The sequence below is a fragment of the Myotis myotis genome, unplaced genomic scaffold, assembly GCF_014108235.1.
Source record: "Myotis myotis isolate mMyoMyo1 unplaced genomic scaffold, mMyoMyo1.p scaffold_m19_p_2, whole genome shotgun sequence".
NCBI lineage: Eukaryota > Metazoa > Chordata > Mammalia > Chiroptera > Vespertilionidae > Myotis > Myotis myotis.
In genome coordinates, this window is record NW_023416324.1 from 45,841,879 (window position 1) to 45,864,438 (window position 22,560).

The 22,560-nt window shown below is 42.2% G+C and overlaps 1 protein-coding gene across 3 annotated transcripts in view; it reads left to right on the forward strand.

Annotated features, from left to right (window-relative positions):
* DNAJC6 (DnaJ heat shock protein family (Hsp40) member C6) overlaps positions 1-22,560 on the forward strand; it is a 131,321-nt gene that overhangs the window by 7,707 nt on the left and 101,054 nt on the right. The window contains exon 1 of one of the 3 annotated variants that reach the window (XM_036348712.1): positions 2,462-2,764. The exons of the other annotated variants lie outside the window; for them this stretch is intronic. Within the exon in view, the coding sequence (XP_036204605.1) occupies positions 2,743-2,764 (22 nt within the window). The 5' untranslated portion in view covers positions 2,462-2,742. Of the gene's footprint in view, positions 1-2,461; positions 2,765-22,560 lie in introns of those variants that run through there. 3 annotated transcript variants of the gene reach the window in all.

Sequence of the window (22,560 nt, forward strand, 5' to 3'; positions counted from 1 at the left end):
CCCTTTAATATAAATAGCCACCCTTCTCACACTTTCTGACTCCCCAGCCTTAGTCTTTTTTCCTGGGAAGCCTGCTTGATTAAAAAGGGCCTGGAGTGAGGCTGGCAGGGGGCGAGCTACTCCTTTATGTCAAGGGCTTTATATTATTCCTGATTTGTAATTCTCACAATAGCACCGGCTAGTTATTATTTTCTGCATTTTATGAGGAAACTGAGGTGCAGAGGAGTAAACTTGATCCAGGTCACAAGGTACTAATATTAGTCTCAGAGCATTTGTGGAGCCCTTACTTTATGTGTCAGGCTGTGTGTTATGTACTTTACTGGCATTAACTCGTTTGAGCCTCACCCAAGCCTAGCAGGTAGGTACCATTATTACTTCACTAGAAAATAGAGAATTAGAGAGCTGCAAGAACATGTCTCCGCTTACTCTAGGGGCCAGTAAGTGGCAGAACCCATGTCTGAATTGAGTCTCTTCTGCTTTAGAGCTCCTGCCTCCCTACTCAGGCCCAGGCCTTGGCACTCCTCTTCCGAGTTCAGTACATCAGCATACCTTCTGGAACCCTCTGGCCCTGAGACCACAGCTCTTTGAGGACAGAGAATGTTTTGTTCAGCACTATGTTATTGCCAGTGTTCAGAGCGGTGCCTGGCACAATGAATATTTATTGAGTGAAAGGGTGAATGAATGGTGGCTTCTCACCACCTACTTCTTCCCTAACCCTCTCAGCCTCTAAAGGTGGTCCTGCTAGGCATGTTTAGGCTGTGCTGGACTTGGTCCTTGGAGCCAGAGATGCCTGTTCCTTTGACATGACTTATGGGCCAACACGGCTCATTTGGTAGCAGCAAGGAATTTTAATGAAGGTCGGTTTTCTTCATTGGTCTTATGTTGTCAGAGAAGTGCATAAAAGTATTATCCACTGCAAGGAGAGAGGGGAGCAAAAATTAAATAATTATGATTTCCCCCAAATTTCAGGGAACCTTAAATTGTGGCAGCTAGAAACCAACTCCAAAAACTCTAGTGCCAATGATAGCTTTCATTCTATAGCTATATTTGACTGTAGTAATGAACTAGTGAACACTAACAATTAGTTCTTACAAGTGTGCCCAAGCATGTTGATAATTGTGTATTATATTTATATAGTGCTTAGTTACAAAGTATCACATCTGTTTTCCCTTCTGATCTTCTGAACAGCCTGGTACATACAGAGGCAGGCATGATTAGCCTCTCATTACAGATGAGGAAACTCGTGCCAGAGCGGCTAAGCCATCTGCCCTAAACCACTCAGTTAATAGTGGTAGAGATCGGCCTTCAATGCTCCTGCCTTAACTCCTACTCCAGCAAATTTTCCACATCAGTATTATAGTTAACCCAGCAATTTCTGGGTGTGAGAGCAATAGGCAGCTATATTTCTTTTTGTTGCCCATCATCCATCTTAGTGAGGCCCTCAATTGGGTCAGTTAATCTTTTTGGATATCAGTTTACCAATCTGTATAATGGGGAATAAACAGCACCCATCAGTGAGTGCACTGGGAGCAGAGGAGTTTATGAGGATCCCAAACTTAAAAAACAATTTCAGAGTGAAGATATTTGGAAGGGACCATAATGATCCTAACCAATTTTCATAAAATAAGTTAAATATCAACTCCTCTGGCCACTTTATAAAAAATGGCACTTCTGCTCCCTCATAATCATGCTTCATTTTTCTTCATATTAGTCATTGACATTCATTATATGCTTAAATTGGCTTATTTAGTGTCTGTTTGAATCCTCCCACCAGAGTGTAATAGCCATGAGAGCAGGGACTTGGTCTGCTTTTTGTATTCCTGGGTTCCTAACCAGTAGACTAGTGCCTGGCCCAAATACCATTTGGTAGGAAGGAGAAGAGGGGAAAAGGGAGAGAAGAAGGAAGGAAGGAAGGAAGGAAGGAAGGAAGGAAGGAAGGGAGGAAGGAAGGAAGGAAGGAAGGAATCTGAGCTGTGTAATGATGGAAAGTAAGCTTGAATTGGACGATTGAAAGATTCACTCAAAACTTCCTTGCCCTCTAACAGAGGGGACGCATGATCTGGGTTCCTCATACCCATTTCTGGCTCAGTGATTCAGTGGCTTAAAACCAGTCACTAAAGCCTCCTTGAGTATCAGCTTACATCAGGGTGAAGTGGGTTCAGTAACCGTGTCCATGCAGCATTCATAGGTCATTGTATCGTACTGTATGCTTCTATTGTAATGTCTGTGAGCAGCTTGAGTGAGGACAGAGGCTAGTCCCCTGTATGAGCCTGGTCCACAGAGAGGTAAATATTGAATGAGTGAATATGTAGGAGGAAACAAGGTGCAGGGGTCTTAACCCCCCTCCACAGTTAAGATCTCTATTTGAAAGTAAGCCCGGTGCACCGCACAGACATTCCCCTGTGAACTTGGACCACATCTCTCCAGAGACAAGGAGGTGCGAAAGGGCTGGTTCCCTAACCTCAGGGAAGGAAAGGCATGCCTAGGCTCCAGATCCGATTCCATGCCATGTTTTGGAAGTTGTGTTTACGTCTGCCTTCATCCCTGGCCTTTCCGCTCCAGCATAAGCAAAATTATAACCCCGCACACTGACTTGCATGCAGTTACCAGAGCCCCGTGCTCCTCTGTTGAGGGACTTCGCCCCTGAGACCGCCGCCTGTCTGTGAATGACAAATCGAAAGTCAGGGTTGGAGAATCAGCTGGACTTTCCTGCCCGTTTGCAGCAGAGGGAGGAAGGAGAGGATGAGAGATTCTGAAAATAAAGGTAAGGGCCCACTGCAGAGGGGAGTCAGAAAGATGCGAGAGATGCGATTGCCCTCCACGGACGTGTTTGGTGTGTATTAGTGACTAGTGTAGCATCACTGTGCACATATCATTTTAACATTCCTCGTTACATAATAAACATGACTTTTTAAAAAAACCAGCTTCTAAAAAATTATACAAAAATTAAAACGACTGGCCTTGGGCTTCCAAATAGTGTGTTATTCAATTTTCCATTCTTGTGCGACTAAAAACCTTATTTTTGCATTCTTCATTTAAGCTTAGCTGAGGAACACGTTTCCATCTCACAGATTTCTTCTGTCAGCTCTCAGGGTTTTGGTAATTTTATATTGTGTTTGGTAATTTTATATATTAAATTTATAGTGTTCACAATAGTTAATGTGTAGGTTTTCAGTGCGTTATTGGAGTTGGAATAGCTGATATACTTTGGACTTACGTAGTTTGCGATGCCTGGGGAGCCCTTACTGAACATTAATCTTTTTAGGAGCGCCCAATGGGGCGCTTTCCCTGACCTTCAGAACTGTTTACCTTGCAGAGAGAAATTCGGATGCAGACTCCCCCCACTCCGCCAGCCTCCACCCCCTAGATCATCAGCATGTTAACATCCCCCCCACCCCCTGTCACTCTAATTCCCTCGGAGGTTTGGTGGAAGAGAGAAACGGTTTTAAATTCTGAGGCTGCTTAAAATTGCTGCCGCAGTTGGGGGAGGAGCGATAGACCCCAAGGTCTCAGGAGGCTCCTCGTGCTCCCTGATCCTGTTTCCAGGACAGAGCCCTCCCTTTCTGCTGCGTTGGTCCAGCTCCTGGAGCGGGTGCCGGAGGCAGGCGCAGGGGCTGCGGGCTCCCGGGTAGCTCCCGGGTGGCCGCCGAGCAGAGGACGCCATCTCTGCGCGTTGGTGCCCTGCCGCTGCTTCCTGAGCGCTAATTTTAGGGTTTGCCTGCCTCCCCCCCAACCCCCCTCCGCGCTTTCGCGATTCTCTCCCGGGAGCCACTGCTCATCCATTTGCACAAGACTCTCTTCTCCCTGTGCCGTCTGCATTAAGGAGACCCGGCACTTTGCCCTGGGGACCAGGCTTGGGTGGCAGGTGGAGGCGGCGCACAAGCAGGTTGCTGGCAGCCTAGTGAAGTTATTTGGGTGATCCGTGCAAGGACAGCGGCCCCCAAACGCCTCCTTCCTGTGCGCAGGGTCTCGGGTTTGGCCTCCTGACCAGTCCCCAGCCACTGTCTCTGGCTTGTTATAAGATTCCAAATTAAAAATAAGAAAAGAAAACAAAACCATAACACACACACACACACACACACACACACCATACACAGTCTGATGTCAGCTAGGAGACGGGTATTTTAAGCTACCAAGCTGTTTGTAGTGCAGGCTCTTAGCCACCCCACTGTCAGTAATCCAGGCTCAAAAGAGGGCTGGGGTAGGTGCTGTTGGTAGTAGTACCATCTAGTAGTCTCTGGGTCATTCATATCCACGTATTGATCCATGTGGTTTAGATGTTAAAATTTTAATGAAGCAGCCTTAGCCGGGAAGAAAACAGCTATGCATGGGCCTGGTAAGTGGGAAGAGGGCCTATCCACTGCTGTTTCTAAGCCAGCCTCTGACAGACAAAACCTGTGCCTGTGTAAGAGAACTATTTTAAATGAACTCGAGAAGAACGCTGGCTTTTCCTGTGTTGTTTTCAGTGGCTGGAGAAAGGGTTACTAGAAAGAACAAATTTGTTTATATGCCATGTCATGCTAGGCCAGTGGCATGATTTCGAAAAATAATTAAGGCTGTCTGAATTGGAGGCTGTGGTTGTGGTTAATATTCACCATGGGCTGGAGTAGAAGCGGTTACACAGTTTCCCAGTGTAACAGCATGTTTCCAGTTTGGGATCCCAGCTGCTTTTCGGAAGTGAGTTGGTATTTGGAACTTTTGTTTCACTTTGTTTCGAAAGGAGCCTTTGGTTGGGAGTCAGAATAGTTAGGTTTCTGGCTTGTTCCGCCACAAACTCATTCGTGACCTAGGACTTTGTTTTTTTGGATCTCAGTTTCCTTATTTCAAAAATGGAGAAATGTTAGACCAGCTCACTGTTCTTCAGATTGTGGGCAGTAAGAAAGCCATTTAGTGAGCCTCAGGCAACATTTAGAAAGATGAAATTGAATACAAAATGGTAGAAACCATTGCACATGGTAAGGGTAAATATTGTTTCCGGAAACTTCTGTTTTATTTTATTTTATTTTATTTTTATTTTATTTTATTTTTTAAAATATATTTTATTGATTTTTTACAGAGAGGAAGGGAGAGAGACAGAGAGTTAGAAGCATCGATGAGAGAGAAACATCGATCAGCTGCCTCCTGCACATCTCCCACTGGGGATATGCCCGCAACCCAGGTACATGCCCTTGACCGGAATTGAACCTGGGACCTTTCAGTCCGTAGGCCGACGCTCTATCCACTGAGCCAAACCGGTTTCGGCCGGAAACTTCTGTTTTAGATATTTACGTTTGTTTTGGTAGGTAAGTATGGGCTATATTGATGTCAGGTTCTATTTCCCACTGTGAATCCTCACTAAGTCAAAAGGAGAAAGACTGAAATAAATCATAACTTCTTTAATTTGGTTTGCAAGGAGTCTGTGAAATGCAATTTTATATGCATGTCCTTTTTGCTTATATACGAGAATATTTATAGTTTTCTTCAGATTTTCAAAGGGTGTATAAGCCCCCAAACAGGTTATAAATTATTTTTTCCCCCAAACCTCTTCCTAGCTAATTTCTTAGAGATGAAAGAATTCTTTCAGGCTGGGAGGTGGTTAAGTGTTGACAGAGACCAGCTGAGAATGTGATGCGATGTGGGGTGTGTGTATGTTTGTGTGTGTGCATGTTGAAGAGCGGGTATGATCATGCTATCCATACCATGAGAACTCTTTGTAGGTTGCAAAGAATCAGTTGGAGACCTGAATATGAAACATAAATATACTAGGGAGGTTGGGGGTTAATGGGGGATGAGGACACATTTGTAATACCTTAACCAATAAAGAAATTTAAAAAAAGAGAGAGCTATATAAAAAAGAAGAAACATAAATATACTAAAAATTAGAGTCTTTGTGCTGAAAAGTACTACAGAAAAACTATTAAAATGTTGTGAATTTTTAAAGAGGTAGACAGAGGCAAATAAATACTCAGGATGTTGGTAGGAGAAACTGAATTTTTATAAGCTACCATCACATGACTAGTGTTCAGTAAATGTTAAATTGTAGTTTAATAAATGTCATTCTTTGTCCTATTTTTGGTATATGTTCTAAGACAGTTGGGCAAGGCTGTCTTTTTTATTTTTTTAAAGAATTTTCTTTTTTAAAGTGTATTTTTATTGATTTCAGAGAAGAAGGGAGAGGGAGAGAGGGATAGAAACATCAGTGATGAGAGAGAATCATTTATCAGCTGCCTCCTGCAAGCCCTCTACGGGGGACTGAGCTTGCAACCCTGGGCATGTGCCCTGGCTGGTAATCGAACCATGACCTCCTCGTTCAACTACTGAGCCACACTGACTGGGCTGAGGCTGTTTTATACAAGAGACATTGTGTAACATTTACCCCGCATACTTCAAAAGGCTTTATAAGCCAGAAAAAAAAAATTGTATAAGGCCACTAAGAAGAAAATAGTTGAATGAGTTAATAAGCAGGTATTAGTAAACATGACAGCTAGTTATAATAACCACTAGAGGCCCGGTGCACAAAAATTTGTGCACTTGGGGGGAAGGGGGGGGTCCCTCAGCCTGGCCTGTGCCCTCTCACAGTCTGGGACCCCTCGGGAGATAACGCCCTGCTGGCTTAGGCCTGCTCCCGGGTGGCAGAGGGCAGGCCCAATCCCTAGGTGCAGCCCCTGGTCGGGCTCAGAGCAGGGCCGATTGGGGAGTTGGGGCACCGCCCCCTGTCATGCATAGAGCAGGGCGGATTGGGAGGTTTCGATGCCACCCTCAGTCATGCTCAGGGTAGGGCCGATTGGGGGGTTGGGGCACCGCCCCCTGTCACACTCAAGGCAGGGTCGATGGGGAGGTTGTGGCTCCACCCCCTGTCACGCACAGAGCAGGGCCCATCAGGGGGGTTGGGGCTCCTTACTGTGTCATGCACACAGCAGGGCCCATCAGGGGTTTGGGGAACTCCCCTCTGTCACGCACAGAGCAGGGCCCGTCAGGGGGTTGAGGAACTCCCCCCTGTCATTCACAGAGTAGGGCCGATAGGGGAGTTGGGGTACCGCCCCCTGTCACACACAGAGCAGGGCAGATCAGGGGGTTGGGGTGCCGCCACTGTCACACTCAGGGCAGGGCCGATGGGGAGGTTATGGCTCTACCCCATCACACACAGAGCAGGGCCCGTGGGGGGGGGGGGGGTTGGGGCACTGCCTTCTATCACCCACAGAGCGGGGCCGATCAGGGGGTTGGGGTGCTGCCACTCTCACACTCAGGGCAGGGCCAATGGGGAGGTTATGGCTCTACCCTGTCACACACAGAGCCAGGGCCTGTGTGTGTGGGGGGGGAGGGGGGGTTGGGGCGCCGCACCCATCACACACAGAGCAGGGCCGATCAGGGGGTTGGGGCGCCGCACCCTGTCACACACAGAGCCGCAGGGCAATCAGGGGGTTGGGGAGCTCCCCCGTATCAGGCACAGAGCAGGGCTGATCAGGAGGTTGGGGCGCCTTCCCCTGTCACGAACAGAGCAGGGCCGATAGGGAGGTTGTGACCCCACCCCCTGTCACGCACAGAGCCGCAGGGCGATCAGGGGGTTTGGGCGCTGCCCCCTGTCACGCTGATCCTGGTGCCGGGAGGCCTCTCGGCTCCGCTGATCCTGGTGCTGGGAGGCATATTACCGTTTTACTATATAGGGTAGAGGCCTGGTGCATGGGTGGGTGCCGGCTGGTTTGCCCTGAAGGGTGTCCCGGATCAGGGTGGGAGTCCCACTGGGGTGCCTGGCCAGCCTGGGTGAGGGGCTGATGGCTGTTTGCAGCTGGTCATACATCCTTCAGGGTGGGGGTCCCCATTGGGGTGCCTGGCCATTCTGGGTGAGGGGCTGAGGGCTGTTTTCAGGCTGGCGGGTGACTGAAGCTCCCAACCGCTCCTTTTTTTCTTTTTCCTTTTTTATTCTGGGCCAGCTTTAGCTTTGAGGCTTGGCTCTAGCTCTTAGGCCTCTGCTGCTGAAAGTAGGTTTCTGGCCTTTGCTTACAATGTTGCGATCCTGCTGGCTGAAGCCCGGCAGCGGACTAAAACATGTTTCTGGGGTTTGTTTAGCTTCTATATTTGTTACATAGATGCTTAGAGTTGCAGCTCAGAGGCCTGCAGCATCAGGCGGGGAACGTTGGAGTCCTCTGTCACTGAAGCAAGCAAGCCTCATGTTAGTTTCAAGCTGCCTGGCTGCTTGCCGCCATCTTGGCTGGCAGTTAATTTGCATATTGCCCTGATTAGCCAATGGGAAGGGTAGCGGTCGTACGCCAATTACCATGTTCCTCTTTTATTAGATAGCATAGCTTCTATTTAACTAACAACTAGTACATGAAAAGCTGTCTGCAAAGAGCTTTACATATTGTCACAACATTGATAGGTAGGGGGTATTTTATATGTAAAAAAATGGATTAAGAATTGTGTACAGGGATTCAGCTGGTAAGTAGCAGAGCCAGGATTCAAACCCAGACCATTTTATCTCCAAAACCATTCATTCACATGGTAGACAAGGCTTGAGAATAAATAGCATGGCTACTTGCAGAATTTTGAATAAAATTTTCAACATCATTTATTATTAGAATTAATTTACTTGTTATAAAAGGGAAATGTGAACCTTAGAGAATGATAGTTTTTGACTAATTTTCTAGATTGTGTTTATTTGCAAAAACATCTTAAGTCCAGCTCCAAATTTTTCTTTTATTTAGTAAGTTCTCTGAGTATTTTATACAACAAAGTTTTAGAAACAGCTATGAAAGGATAGGAGTGGAGAATTTGAAAATTTGGGTGGAAATTTTTTTTTCTACAAGGTTTCAGGACAAATAGTTCTTTTGATTTTTCTGCTGTTTTTCTATATTTTATCTCAAAATAACAAACATGACATTTTGTAAGCAAATGAAGTTATCTATAGCATATTTTAATGTGTTAAAATGAGGATTAGAGCATTGGTCTATGTTAGTGGTTCCTGAAATAATGTGATTATTTTATTGAATTTTATTATAGAGTCTGTTTGAAAGTTTGAAGATGGTCAGATCCAGACTTTTAGGCCCTAAATATTAAAAAGACTCTGGTGTTCATATCCAAGTCTGTAATTCAAAATAAAATAAGTGTAAGGAAGTCCAAAGACATTGTGTGTTTTTTTAACCATCACATCTACTGTGATACTTTTAGAGAACTCAGATTCTTCCCAGGGTTTTTTTTTGTTATTGCTCCTTATGACTGTGTGGGTTGAGGAAGTGATATTTTGGCTGGGTGATCTGTAAAATGGCTGTGTGATTTTTTTTGGTTTCACAGCTAGTATGTGATAAAGCTGGTTTTAGAGCCTGGGTAAGCTGGTGGTTCGCAAATGGGCATGGTACTACTTCTTGTGGGAAACTGGAAATATGCATTCACTGGGCAGACACCAGAAATGCTCAATGTACTGGAATGTTCCAGATTATTCTGTCCCATGTCAAATTATCTCATGTTTTGTGCAACTTTCAAATGTTTTGTTGAAGAGGTAAGTAAAAACCTTCTATAATTTTCTGAGCTTAGAACATAAGTTGGTTTTATATATACACTGAAATTACCAGGATTAAAAATGCTGTGTGAATCGAGGAAAGATTGAACTTAATTTTGTTCAGAACATCACTTACCCAAAGTGACACCACTTGCATTTGACATTACAGTACAACACACCTGTCTCATTCAATGTACATACAAGTGCATGTATGTGACTACTTTATAATGTTCCCTGACATAATCCTGCTTGATTATTTACATATTTAAATGCATATTGTTTTATTATAAACTAGTGGACCGGTGCATAGATTCGTGCACATTGAAAGGAGATTAATTAGAAGAAATATTTTAATATCACTATTTGCCTTTTCTCTATAATAGAAGTGCCAACCAAATTCATGATTGACAATGACAGATGAAAACATGTGTGCAATTGGCACCAGTGAGAGCTTTATATATATTGTGCATGCACGAGTCAACGTTTATTTTTAAATTGCCAGTGCACATTATATGTACCGGCCGGTCAGTTGGTTGGACAGTCAGACGAACGTATGGTCGGTCACTTACCTTTTATAGAAATAGATAACTTGTCTTTCACTTCTCTTTTACATTATAGTTGGTACATTATATATCTTATTTTTCAAAATGTTGTGTTATGTAGATTATTTTATCTTTGAGTTTCATTTTGAGATACTAAACAGGGAACTACAAAATATGTATTATATTTGTGTATATTTGTGTTACCTGGAGTTTATAAAAACAACTTTATTTTCGCCTCCTTAATATTAAGAAAGTTTGACCCAACATTAAAACTTTTGGAGATTATATACTCAATTATATGTTTACTAGAGGCCCAGTACATGAAATTCGTGCACGGGTAGGGTCCCTACGCTTGGCTGGTGATCAGGGCCAATTGGAGCCTTCCAGCTGCTGGCCAGGGCCTCCCTTCCCCGGTTGCTGGCTGTTGGCCAGGGCCTTCCTTCATTCTGTACCGCCTCCTGGTGGTCAGCGCATGTCATAGCAAGCGATCGAACTCCTGGTCTCTGGGTTGAACTCCCAAGGGGACAATTTGCATATTAGAGTTTTATAGATATAAATAGTTCATTTAAAAATATTTAGAACTATCTATAGCAATGAGATTGAGCTGTGCACAAACTACCCTCTTTTTTAAAAAAATAAATCTTTACTGTAGAAGACATTAAATATGTCCCCTTTTCCCCCCATTGATCCCTTCTAGCTCCCCCCCTCCCCCCTGCCCAACCCCGTCCCAGGCTTTCACCACCCTATTATCTGTCCATGGGTTTTGCATATATGCATACAAGTTCTTTGGTTGATCTCCTCCCACCCACCCACCCCTGCCTTCCCTCTGAGATTCGACAGTCTGTTCCATGTTTCTATGTCTCTGGATCTATTTTGTTCATCAGTTTATTTTGTTCATTAGGTTCCACATATGAGTGAGATCACGTGATACTTGTCTTTCTCTGACTGGCTTATTTCGCTTAGCATAATACTCTCCAGGTTCCTGCATGCTGTCTCAAAGGGTAAGAGATCCTTCTTTTTTACTGCTGCATAGTATTCTATGGTGTAAATGTACCATGGCTTTTTAAAAAATATATATTTCTATTGATTTCAGAGAGGAAGGGAGAGGGAGAGAGAGATAGAAACATTAATGATGAGAGAGAATCATTGATTGGCTGCCTCCTGCATGTCCCACACCAGAGATCGAGCCCGAAACCTGGTCATGTGTCCTGACTGGGAATCAAATAGTGACCTCCTGGTTCATAGGTTGACACTCAACCACTGTCCTACACCAGCCAGGCTGTAGCACAGCTTTTTTATCCACTCATCAACTGATGGGCACTTGGGCTGTTTTCAGATCTTAGCTATTGTAAATTGCACTGCTATGAACATAGGGGTGCCTACATTCTTTCTGACTGGTGTTTCGGATCTCTTAGGATATATTCCTAGAAGTGGGATCACGGGGTCAAATGGGAGCTCCATATTTAATTTTTTAAAGAAGCTCCATACTGTTTTCCATAATGGCTGCAGCAGTCTGCATTCCCATCAGCAGTATACACAGGTTCCCTTTTCTCCACATCATCACCAGCGCTTGTCATTTGTTGATTTCTTGATGGTAGCCATTATGACAAGTGTGAGGTGATACCTCATTGTCTTTTCAATTTTCATCTCTCTGATGATCAGTGACTTTGAGCATTTTTTCATGTGTCTCTTGGCTATCTGTATGTCCACTTTGGAGAAGTGTCTATTTAGGTCCTTTGTCTGTTTTTTGATTGGATTGTTTGTCTTCCTTTTGTTAAGCTCTCCAGACCAGCGCTTTTGTTTTCTGGGAGTTATTTGATAACTGCTTCTATTTCATCATTTGTTATTGGCCTATTCAGGTTTTCTTACTCAATTTTGGAAGATTGTATTTTTTTAGGAATTTGTCTATTTTATCCACACTGTCCAGCTTGTTGGGATACAGTTGTTCATAGTATTGTTTTACAATCCTTTGTATTTCTGTTGCACTCTCACATTGATGTTTCTCTCTCTCTCCCTCTCCCTTCCCTTCTCTCTAAAAATCAATAAAAAATCTTTAAAAATAAATTAAATAAATAAAAAATGTGGACTATATTAAAAAATAAAATCAGCAGAGCAAAACCCCAAGATACCAATGACATTTTCAAAATTTTATAAATAATAAAGGACATGTACAGTTGATTTCTAGTTACTGTTTCTTGCTTATTCAAAGCTTGTCTGTATCTTCTTTTCCCATATTTTTTTCTGAAATGATTATTAATTTTTGTTGCTTTGTTCCAAAGAATATGGACCTTTTCATTTTCGTGAGTCTGACCCTACATTCAAATGTTTAATACTTTTGTTTTTTTTAATAATTTCGAATTGTCAACTCTCACCTCCCAAGTTTAATGCAATTCTAAAATTTACAAAATAACTTGAATGATAGAGTTACAAAACAGTCCATAAAATTTGTTAGCATAGCTTTCACCCGGCCTTTTACCATAGCTGAGTAGGTATTTTTTCAACATCCTTTCCAGGACTTAGGGTTATGTATAGGTGCTGCTGGTCACACTCATGGGCTTCATGTCACTCTGCCCATGTCCTTAAATCTCAAATCCAAGGTCAGTTAATTCAAATCCAAGGTCAGTTAATTCACTCATTCATCTCATCCTTTTGCACTAGACTCTTCTTCCTTCTCAAATATACACTAAGGTCGTTCTAGGAATTAGGTTAGGACAATAAATAGCTCTATTCAAGTGTGACCTAAAGCTGAAGAGTGACCAGGTGGTTGGTGCCTTACCCAAATGTGGGAATGTTTTTCATGTTACCCCAAATTTTGTATTGGAATTAACTAAACCAACAAAAAAGCACTTATTTTTCAGTCTTTTCAGATGTGTCTCTCTACTCCAATGCTGGTTTTTTAGGCACATTCAGTTGGTGAAAATTCATTGAGCTGAACACATGATTTGATTCATGCTTCAGTATGTCTGTTACACTTCTGTGGAAAATTTTAAAAGAACTAACATGCTACTGTTAAAAAAAAAAAAAAAAAAAAAAAAAAGGAAAAAGTGCCAAGGACAAAAAAGCTTGAGAACCACTGATCAGGTTCAGCTTCCAATCCCAGAATGATTAGGGATGAGGAAACTGAAGCTTGGAAGGGGAAACTCACTTGAGGGTTGGGGGAGTGTCTCATATAATAGGGACTGACACTCAGGCCTCTGACTCTAGTTCTGTCTTCCTTTTCTTACCTTTCAGAAAGGGGATGAGGAAAAACCCAGCACGCACTAACCGCGAGCTGGATGACATTCGCAGAACCCCAGATGCATCTTGCATGAGTCATCACTTAACTTCCCTACTCTTTTTTGCCATCTTCAACCTCTTCCCTGGTCATTTAAAAACAGACACTTTTGTCTCATGAGAACTTGGGGATGGTTATTTTATGACCTAAGAATTATTTGACTACATATGCTTAGAAAAAAGGGTAATTCATGCCTGTGAAATCTAACAGGAGCCCAGCACAAGGTAGTTTGTTTCCCTTTCTAAGCCATTTTTAGTTTGGTGCTGTGTGGTTTAAATTTAGAAAGCTTTTTCCAAACTGGGGATTGGGGGATTGGGGGGTGGCGTGTTGGTGCAGAGAAAGAACTCAGCTGTGTCTCCTGCTGCTGCGAGTTAAATGGTAAAATCTGAAAACCAGTATTAAAGGAGAGGGCTCTCAAGAGAGGGGGGATGCAGGAGAGCAGACTTACCGTAATTGGAGTGGTGGGGGCAGTAAGGAGAAAGAAACAGTGGGAGATAGCTCCTCTTTTCCTCTTGCTTCTATGGGGCGTGGCCTGTTGAGGATGTGGTGGGGGTATTTTGTACACAATCTCACACACTTATAACTTGGCTTGGAATTGATAGTGCATCATCCCGGATTTTGTCATCCCGATTTATTTTAATTCCTCGAAGGCTGGGTTTTGAGTTCTCAACATTCTGTTCCTTCCACCTGAGTGTATTTCCCCTCCTCTTTGCCTGGCTCAGTACCTTCTTCTTGAAGGCTTTCTCTGACTCCAGGTCCCCTCCCTGTGTTCTGCTTTATAACACCTAGCATAATGCTTGACACGTAGTAGGTACTCAATATATTGTAATTTAAAAGTATATGTTTCCCAAAAGGAAATTATGAAAATTCAGAAAGCACAAGAAAAACTGTAAGAACCTTCTGTCATTCCATCCCTTAGAGATAACTGCCGTTAAAGCTTGAGTGTATCCCCTTTCTGTGATATCTTTATGTATCCATATATGTGTTTTACTTGGTTGAGATCATTTTTTCAGTTAATATGACTGCCAACTTTCTATATTTTTAGTGTCTGAAAATACTACAAAATTTATAATATTTCATAACAATAACCTGGCCTTCAGTTATTAAAAGGAGATTTAGATACTGGCACTTTTAACAATTCAAACTCTACTTAACAGGAAAATATGTTATTTATTTAGGAGGCTAATTCAAGTTTCAGAGTAAATAAATGATATAATGGATAGAGCACACATTGATCTACCTACCTTCCTCCCTCCTTCCTCCCTTCCTCCCTTCCTTCCTTCTTTCCTTCCTTCCTTCCTTTCTCCCTTCCTCCCTTCCTGCCTTCCTGCCTTCCTTGCCTTCCTTGCCTTCCTTTCCTTCCTTGTTTATTTTGGTGGATTGGAGAATTATTTTAGATTTTTAAAGAAATGTGGCATCCAGGTGGAATGAAAAATCCATTGTTCTAAAAGTTAAGACATCTGAGATTTTCCTACTTACAGCCCAGCCATTGAATCACCTTGAATCAGTGATTTCACACTGCACTATGCCTATCACAAAGTCGATGCCCAGCATATTGTTATGGAATCATTTAATGTACCCTGTACCCCCAGCAACTTGGGGGATCAGTGAACATGTGCTACATGAAACTGACTTCCTGTGTGTGTATTATTCTCTCACAAAACCAGAACCTGATTTTCATTTTGTTAATTAGTATTCTGCATCTGTCATTCAGATAGCAAAATTCCAAGTTAGATAGAACAGTGGTCATCTGGTTTTGTTTGTTTGCTTTTTGTGACCATCTGTAGATCACTTCTTAGGGTTGAAAAGTCCATAGACCATCTTTTTCATCTTGTTGGATAAATGTCAAAAACTATCGCAGAACTGATGAGAGGAATGTGTTGGGCTTGATGAAACTCTAGGGAGGTGATGCATATAAATTTAAAATCTTAGATATAGAAAGTAGGTTATTAACTCATTTAAGAAACAAGTTGCAGGGATTTCCAGTCAAGATGGTGATGTAGGTAAATGCCGTACTCACATCTTTCTTGAATAGAAAACCAACACCACTATGCTCCAATCTTGCAGGCAAAGATTTAAAGGTTATAGAAAAGCTCTAACACCATCTGAATAGTGAGGAGCTTAAAATATACTTACCACAACTTGGGCAGTTTGTTCTTGTAATTTGTGACCTAATACTTTTTTTTTGTTTGTTTGTTTGTTTGTTTGGAGGGCTTTTAATTTTTTATTTTTTTAATTATTATTATTATTATTGCTTAAAGTATTACAAAAAGTATTACATATGTCTCCTTCCCCCCCGCCCCCCGCCCTTGACAATCCCCTGGCCCCCTCCACCCCCCAGTGTCCTATGTTCATTGGTTATGCCTACATGCATGCATACAAGTCCCTTGGTTATCTCCCACCCACCCCCCTCCTGCCCTCCCACCCTCCCCGGCCTTCCCGCCGTAGTTTGACAGTCTGTTCGAGGCAGCTCTGCCTCTGTATCTATTTTTGTTCATAAGTTTATAATGGTCTTTATTATCCAGAAATGAGTGACATCATGTGGTATTTTTCCTTCATTGACTGGCTTATTTCACTTAGCATAATGCTCTCCAGTTCCATCCATGCTGTTGCAAATGGTAAGAGTTCCTTCCTTTTTAGAGCAGCATAGTATTCCATCGTGTAGATGTACCACAGTTTTCTAATCCATTCATCTACAGATGGGCACTTAGGCTGTTTCCAGATCTTAGCTATGGTGAATTGTGCTGCTATGAACATAGGGGTGCATATATCCTTTCTGACTGGTGTTTCTGGTTTCCTGGGATATATTCCTAGAAGTGGGGTCACAGGGTCAAAGGGGAGAACTTCCCCATCTAGTTTTTCACCAACACATGGCTCCCTGTACTCTGTACCACATGGGCATGGTGACTTCAGAGCCAAAGGTGAAAGTGTCATGTTCTTTTATTCATAAACAATATCTAGCCCAAAGGAAATAATCTTTAAAATGATGATCCGTAATTCTTCCAGAAAAAAAAATGATTTGCAGTGTATGAATTTTCTACTGAGATAAAAAAGTCAAAATTTTCAAACTAAAATGATTTTAAAAGGTTATAAGTCTGTGTGTTTTCCTTAACCCAGTAGAAGTGGTTTTATTTGCATAGGAAAATAGTTACTGCTATTTATAGTTACTGACTACTTTATTGGCTGGATTCATATTAAGCAGTGTGATGGAATACTAAGAGCTCTGATATGGACTGGTCAGTCCCCTATATAGTATAGTTGTATCTCTGTGGCCTTACACAGTTATAAATGCAATGGTTAACCTTCGTGGGGTGCTGAACAGTATACAGAGCAGTTTCCCATATGTCTTTCATGGACTCTTCCAAGTGGCAGTAGTCATTCATTTAACAAGTATTTATCAGGCCATGGAGTTGGGTACCAAACATGGCCCACAATCTGATGTGGGAAGTCATACATGAAACAGGAAATTTCAATGTAGTGCATTGTAAGTTTATGTTCAACTATGTACAACATTCTATGGGACCACATGAAATCATATCTAACTTGGTTTTGAGAACTTGGATGGTTTCTTGGGGAAGTGCTATCTATGCAGGGATCTGAAGGGCAAGCAGGAATTGGCCAGGCAGGAGATCACAAAGAAGCCCTATAGACTTTAAGGCATCATGGGGGAAGGGGAAAAGTGGAGAGGGCCGCCTAGAGGGACACAGCTGGTCTTAGAATGTAAAGGGTCCATTACGTCCAATACCTCAGACTGAGAGGGTAATGGAAACCCTCGAATGGTTTTAAGCTGCTGAGTCACGCAATTGGATCTGCAGTTTTAAAAGCTCAAATGTGAATCAGTTTGCTCACTTCTTTTGTCTCAATTGTCTTATTTCTAAATTGAAAGGGTTAGTCTACCCTTTACAATTCCTTCCAACTTTAATATTCCAGAAATTTCTTGTATGTTGGAAAAACTCAATTCCAGACTGATTTCTAGATTTCTTGGGTAGCAAGGCCTAAGATCACAACTAGTGCTTGAAGAGGTGAGTTTGTGGGGCTGGGGAGAGGGGTGCTGAGAGTGGGGACAGGAAGTTGAATGGACTGTTATGTCATTTCCACTGGGAAATAAGAAAACTGACAGTCTCCTCAAAGGCACCTGGTGGATAGCTTTAGTTTCACAGCAGACAGATTAATGTCACCTTGTCCTACTTCTAGTACAGAGAAAATATAGTAGGCATTTTGCAAACATTAAAGTGCTACATACTGAGCTATTTACTGATGAAATGATACAAAATCTAGAATTTGCTTACAAGTAGTTAGGTGTCTATATACGTAAAACATGATTGCATGATGTGGTAATAGTTGATACTGAATGATGGGTACAAAGGATCCATTATATGATTTTCTGTATTGTGTATATATTTGAAAATTTCCACAATAGAAAGTAAAAGGGAAAACAAAACAAAACACCACCACAACACACAGTACAATAAGATGCCCAGCCTATCACTCAAACTTCCTCATTTACTTTTAGCACAAAAGACAAGTCACACTCTCTCATTTGGCCATATTGAAGTAAAGAGACTCAGAATCACTATGGCATAAGTGTTGACACTTTGCTGTAAGTTCTAAATCGACTTTGATGGCTTAAAATGTCCCAGACTGCACTGAGATTGTTTGGGCAGACCAAAAAAGATACACTCCAAGGAAAGGCAACTCTTCTGGGGGAGTTCACCGATGGCATGGTCAGGGTTCTGCAGCGCTGGGTGGCTCTGGCCAGGAGGGCCGTAACTCGGTAGCAGAGTGAGGTGGAGAGATCACTGGCTTTGGATTTATGCCCAGTGGACCCAGCCGTGCATCAATCAAAGGACAATGACAAGACATAACAAAGGTAACATTCACTGAACTTCATGTGGCAGGCAGTGTGCTAAGCTCTTTATGTGTTTTATATCATGCAACTCTAACAGCTGCCCAGAGATGCTACTATTTTACAGATGAGGAAACTGAGGCAGAGAGAAGTTAGAATAATTTGTCCATGCACACAGAGACTTTATGTTGTTCCCAGCAAATGTTGTGGTAAATAAATAAAATCCAGTGGTTAGCTTGTGGTTTGTATCCTAGTTAGGATTAGGTTTGGGTGCACATAACAACAACAACAACAACAAAGAAAAATAGAAATTGCTTAAAACAAAATAGTTTGTTTCTCTCTCACCTTTAAGAAGTCTAGAAATAATCAGTATAGGGCTGCCATAGTTCTCTAGGGATCAGGGTTCTTCTATTGCTTCATTGTCAAAGTCCTCCATTTCAAGGTCATCTCATGGTCCAAGACACCTGTTGGAGCTCCATAGTTTACCAGAAGAAAGAGAAAGGGAATGGAAGAAGAGCACACCAGCTGTCCTCCCTTTTGAGGATGCACGCCAGAAACTGCACTTATCATCTCTGCTTATAGTCCAGTGACCACAATGTAGTCCCATGCACACACCTAGCAGATTATAGAAAACTTGCATGTGACAGGTCCAAGGCATGAAAGAAGACCGAGAAATATACTCTTTATACTGTATGACCTTGTGCCCAGCTAAAGATCAAGGGTTCTATTAGCATAGAAGATGGAAAGGAACATTGGGGATCACTGATAATCACTGCTTAGACCAGGGGTGGGCAAACTTTTTGACTCGAAGGCCACAATGGGTTCTTAAACTGGACCGGAGGGCTGGAACAAAAGCATGGATGGAGTGTTTGTGTGAACTAATATAAATTCAAAGTAAACATCATTACATAAAAGGGTACGGTCTTTTTTTTTTTTTTTTTTAGTTTTATTCATTTCAAACGGGCCGTATCCGACCCACGGGCCGTAGTTTACCCACGGCTGGCTTAGCCCATGCTCAGCTGTATTCAGAGCCCTGGTCTCCATAGGTATGACATGGCCATGGTAATCTTCTCAAAAGACCTTTCACATTTAGATAGGTAAATACACGAGAAACCTAGGCTCTTAATTTAGTGGTCAGGAAATTCTGGTTCTTTCCCTGCTTTAGATGTAGTCAAGTGGGCAGCAGTGGGTTGGTGTCTTAGAAACTGCCTGGAGATTCAGCACCCTGAGAATTGGCTCTGTATGCATCTGGGGTGACCACTGCCTTCCTCATCATCATTGTGGAGAATTTGCCACATACGCTAGGGCTCCCAACCTTTAGGCACAAAGGGATTACATTGTAGAGGATTTGCCACATGCTGGAGGGCTCAGAACCTTTAGGCACAAAAGAATTACATCCAGCCCTGACCGGTTTGGCTCAGTGGATAGAGCGTCGGCCTGCGGACTCAAGGGTCCCAGGTTTGATTCTGGTCAAGGGCATGTACCTTGGTTGCTGGCACATCCCCAGTAGGGGGTGTGCAGGAGGCAGCTGATTGATGTTTCTCTCTCGTTGATGTTTCTAACTTTCTATCCCTCTCCCTTCCTCTCTGTAAAAAATCAGTAAAATATACTTTTTAAAAAAGAAAAAAGAGTTACATCCACTTTTTAGGGATCTTGTGCATAAAATCTTATATAATGAGCTCAGGGCCAAACATGGGAGTATCTAGCATTTAGGAAAACATTCACTTCAGTGTAGATATGTATCTGACTTTGGAAAACTGTTCACCATGCAAAAATTTTGAGTCTGTTTTCCGCAGGATTGATAGCAGTTGAGCACAGAGCTAGCTTATGGTAGTCTGTTGGTGTCTGTCCATTTGAGAAACTGAAGTTTCCCTGCTTATAAGATGACAGATGAAAGGGACAGGCGCTTCCAGGAGTTACTCTTGAAATGGTAATGTAGGTGTAACATTGTTATACCAGGAGCCTGTCCTTGAAAGTCAGGCCAGCGGTTCTCAACCTGTGGGTCGCGACCCCTTTGGAGGTCGAACGACCCTTTCACAGGGGTCTCCTAAGACCATCCTGCATATCAGATATTTACATTACGATTCATAACAGTAGCAACAGTACAGTTATGAAGTAGCAACGAAAATAATTTTATGGTTGGGTCACAACATGAGGAACTGTATTTAAAGGGCCAGAAGGTTGAGAACCACTGAGTCAGGCTCTTGATCCCAGTGGGGGACACGCAGGGGGCAGCCAATCAATGTTTCGCTCTCAAGTCGATGTTCTCTCACCCTTGCCCTCTCTCTAAAAATCAGTAAAAATATTTTTTTAAAAAATTAGATAAAATGGATGATTTCTTAGACATGATGAAATACAGTATTTGAATAGGGCTTTAGTGTTTATCATATGCTTTCATGTCCCTTATTTCATTTGATTCTTTCTATGAGGGAGGAAAAGTTGTCTCCCCAACTTTATATAGAGAAAATGAGGCTGATAAACAGATTATAGAAAACTTACATGTGGCAGGTCCAGAACTTTAACATAGTTGTACTTTTCCCCTCAAAGCTAGTGGTTTTCCACAATGCCTCGATGTCTTCTTAATTTGCATACACACATATTTATACACATACATGTGCAAACACAGAGGCCAAGCTTATTTTTTAAAGCTAGAAACTTGCTTTTAATGAAAAATAAAGATTTTTTTTTCCTACTAGAGATTTAAAAGGAGACCAAAGAGTAGCAAAGTACCAGTTTTCAGGAGTACAACATACAAATTCCTCTAGCCCAGATGCTTACAAATGAGACTGCCTATTGGGAAGCCACATTAATTGAAAACGTTCAGGTTTCACTGAGCAGGACCCGTAGCAAAGCAAGGGTAGTTCCCACAAGGTGTCCAAACCATTTTTCACCGGCCACACTTAGGACAGATACCAGGAGTGACTGAGGCATCCTCCGGCTTTCACTTTGACCACCAGAACCACCTCTTCAGTCTGGTGCAGTGGCCAAAGCATGGACAGAAAGACTGGAGTTTGAATCCTAAGTGATTGGTAGCTGTGTGAGCTTGGGCAAGTTACTCAACCTCTCCAGTTTGCCTCAAAATAAGGATAATATCTTTGCAGAGTTGTTGGGAAGGTGATAGTTAAAGTAGTTAAGGTACCTGGCAAATGGTAAGTAACCAATAGCAGCTGGGGTTTTTAAATTATTATTAGAGCTTTAAGGAAGCACAGGTTTAGGGGCATTGTCTCCCCCCCTGCCTCCCCCTCCCCCAGGGAATTATCTTAAAAAATATATCCTGCCTGGAAAAATCTGTCCTATTTTCTGGGAAACTTAGCACTCCCATCAGGCACCCAGAACAGACAACATCATTCCTCAGGAATATTGTAGGAATAATTGAGATTTCCTTCTATTAAGCATCAGCTCACTCGGTTTTTCCTAGCATACTTCCTTGTCTCTCTTGTTGTACTGCTCTATGTCAGCAATTTCCAACCTTCTTCATCTCCTGGCACATATAAACTACTAAATTTTTTGGCACACCAAAAAATTTATGTTTTGCCGATCTGATGAAAAAGGTATTATTTGGATTGACTTACAAAAATAATAATAATTACCTACCTTTTTGCTCCAAAGTAACTTTAAAAAAAAAAATCATGTGCCTCTACGTGTATGTAAGGATTTCTGGTACCAAAAATTAACCAATCAGACACAACTTTAGTATGCGATGTGACCAATAAGATGCAACTCTATTATATGACCTATACATTTATGGTTCAAGACAGGGCATTCACACCAGACAGGTATTGTTGTTTGGGCAGCTGTCACATTTTTATTTGACAATCTAAAGGAAAAGAGGTCAGTGCCCCTGACTAAACAGTCAGGTATTGCTTATTTTAAAAATTCTGCTGGCACACTGGTTGAAAATCGCTGTTCTATGTGTAACTCTTGTCAGCTGCCACTGTTTATGTGTGTGTTCTATAGAAAAACGTAGATTAACTGGGACTTAGCTCCTGGAACACTTACATGGTCATGTTTTTCCCCCTCTGGGCTTCATTTGAAGGAGAAAGAGGAAAATGACAAGTAAAGTTTTAAGAAGGATAGGAAAATCATGTGATTTAATACCTTCAATTTTATTGCTAAGAGAAAGAGAATGATTTTTAAGGCCACTCTGCTGATTAATAATAGAGGCGGGAGAGGATTCCCAGCCGATTGCTCTTTCATTTGGACTGTGGCCTATAGATGTGGCTTTGGCACTTGTCTTGGTGGTGTTACTCCTCTGGCTGTGGCCACTACACTATGCAAGGGCTGACTGACGATGGGAATGAGCGGGACAGACTGGGTATCATACATTGGGAAGTGGTGATGAAATGTGGCACTCAAACTGAAGCCTATCTACCTTCTATGAAGTCATCTAAACTAAAAAAAATTTTTTTTTTTAAAAGTAAAGGAC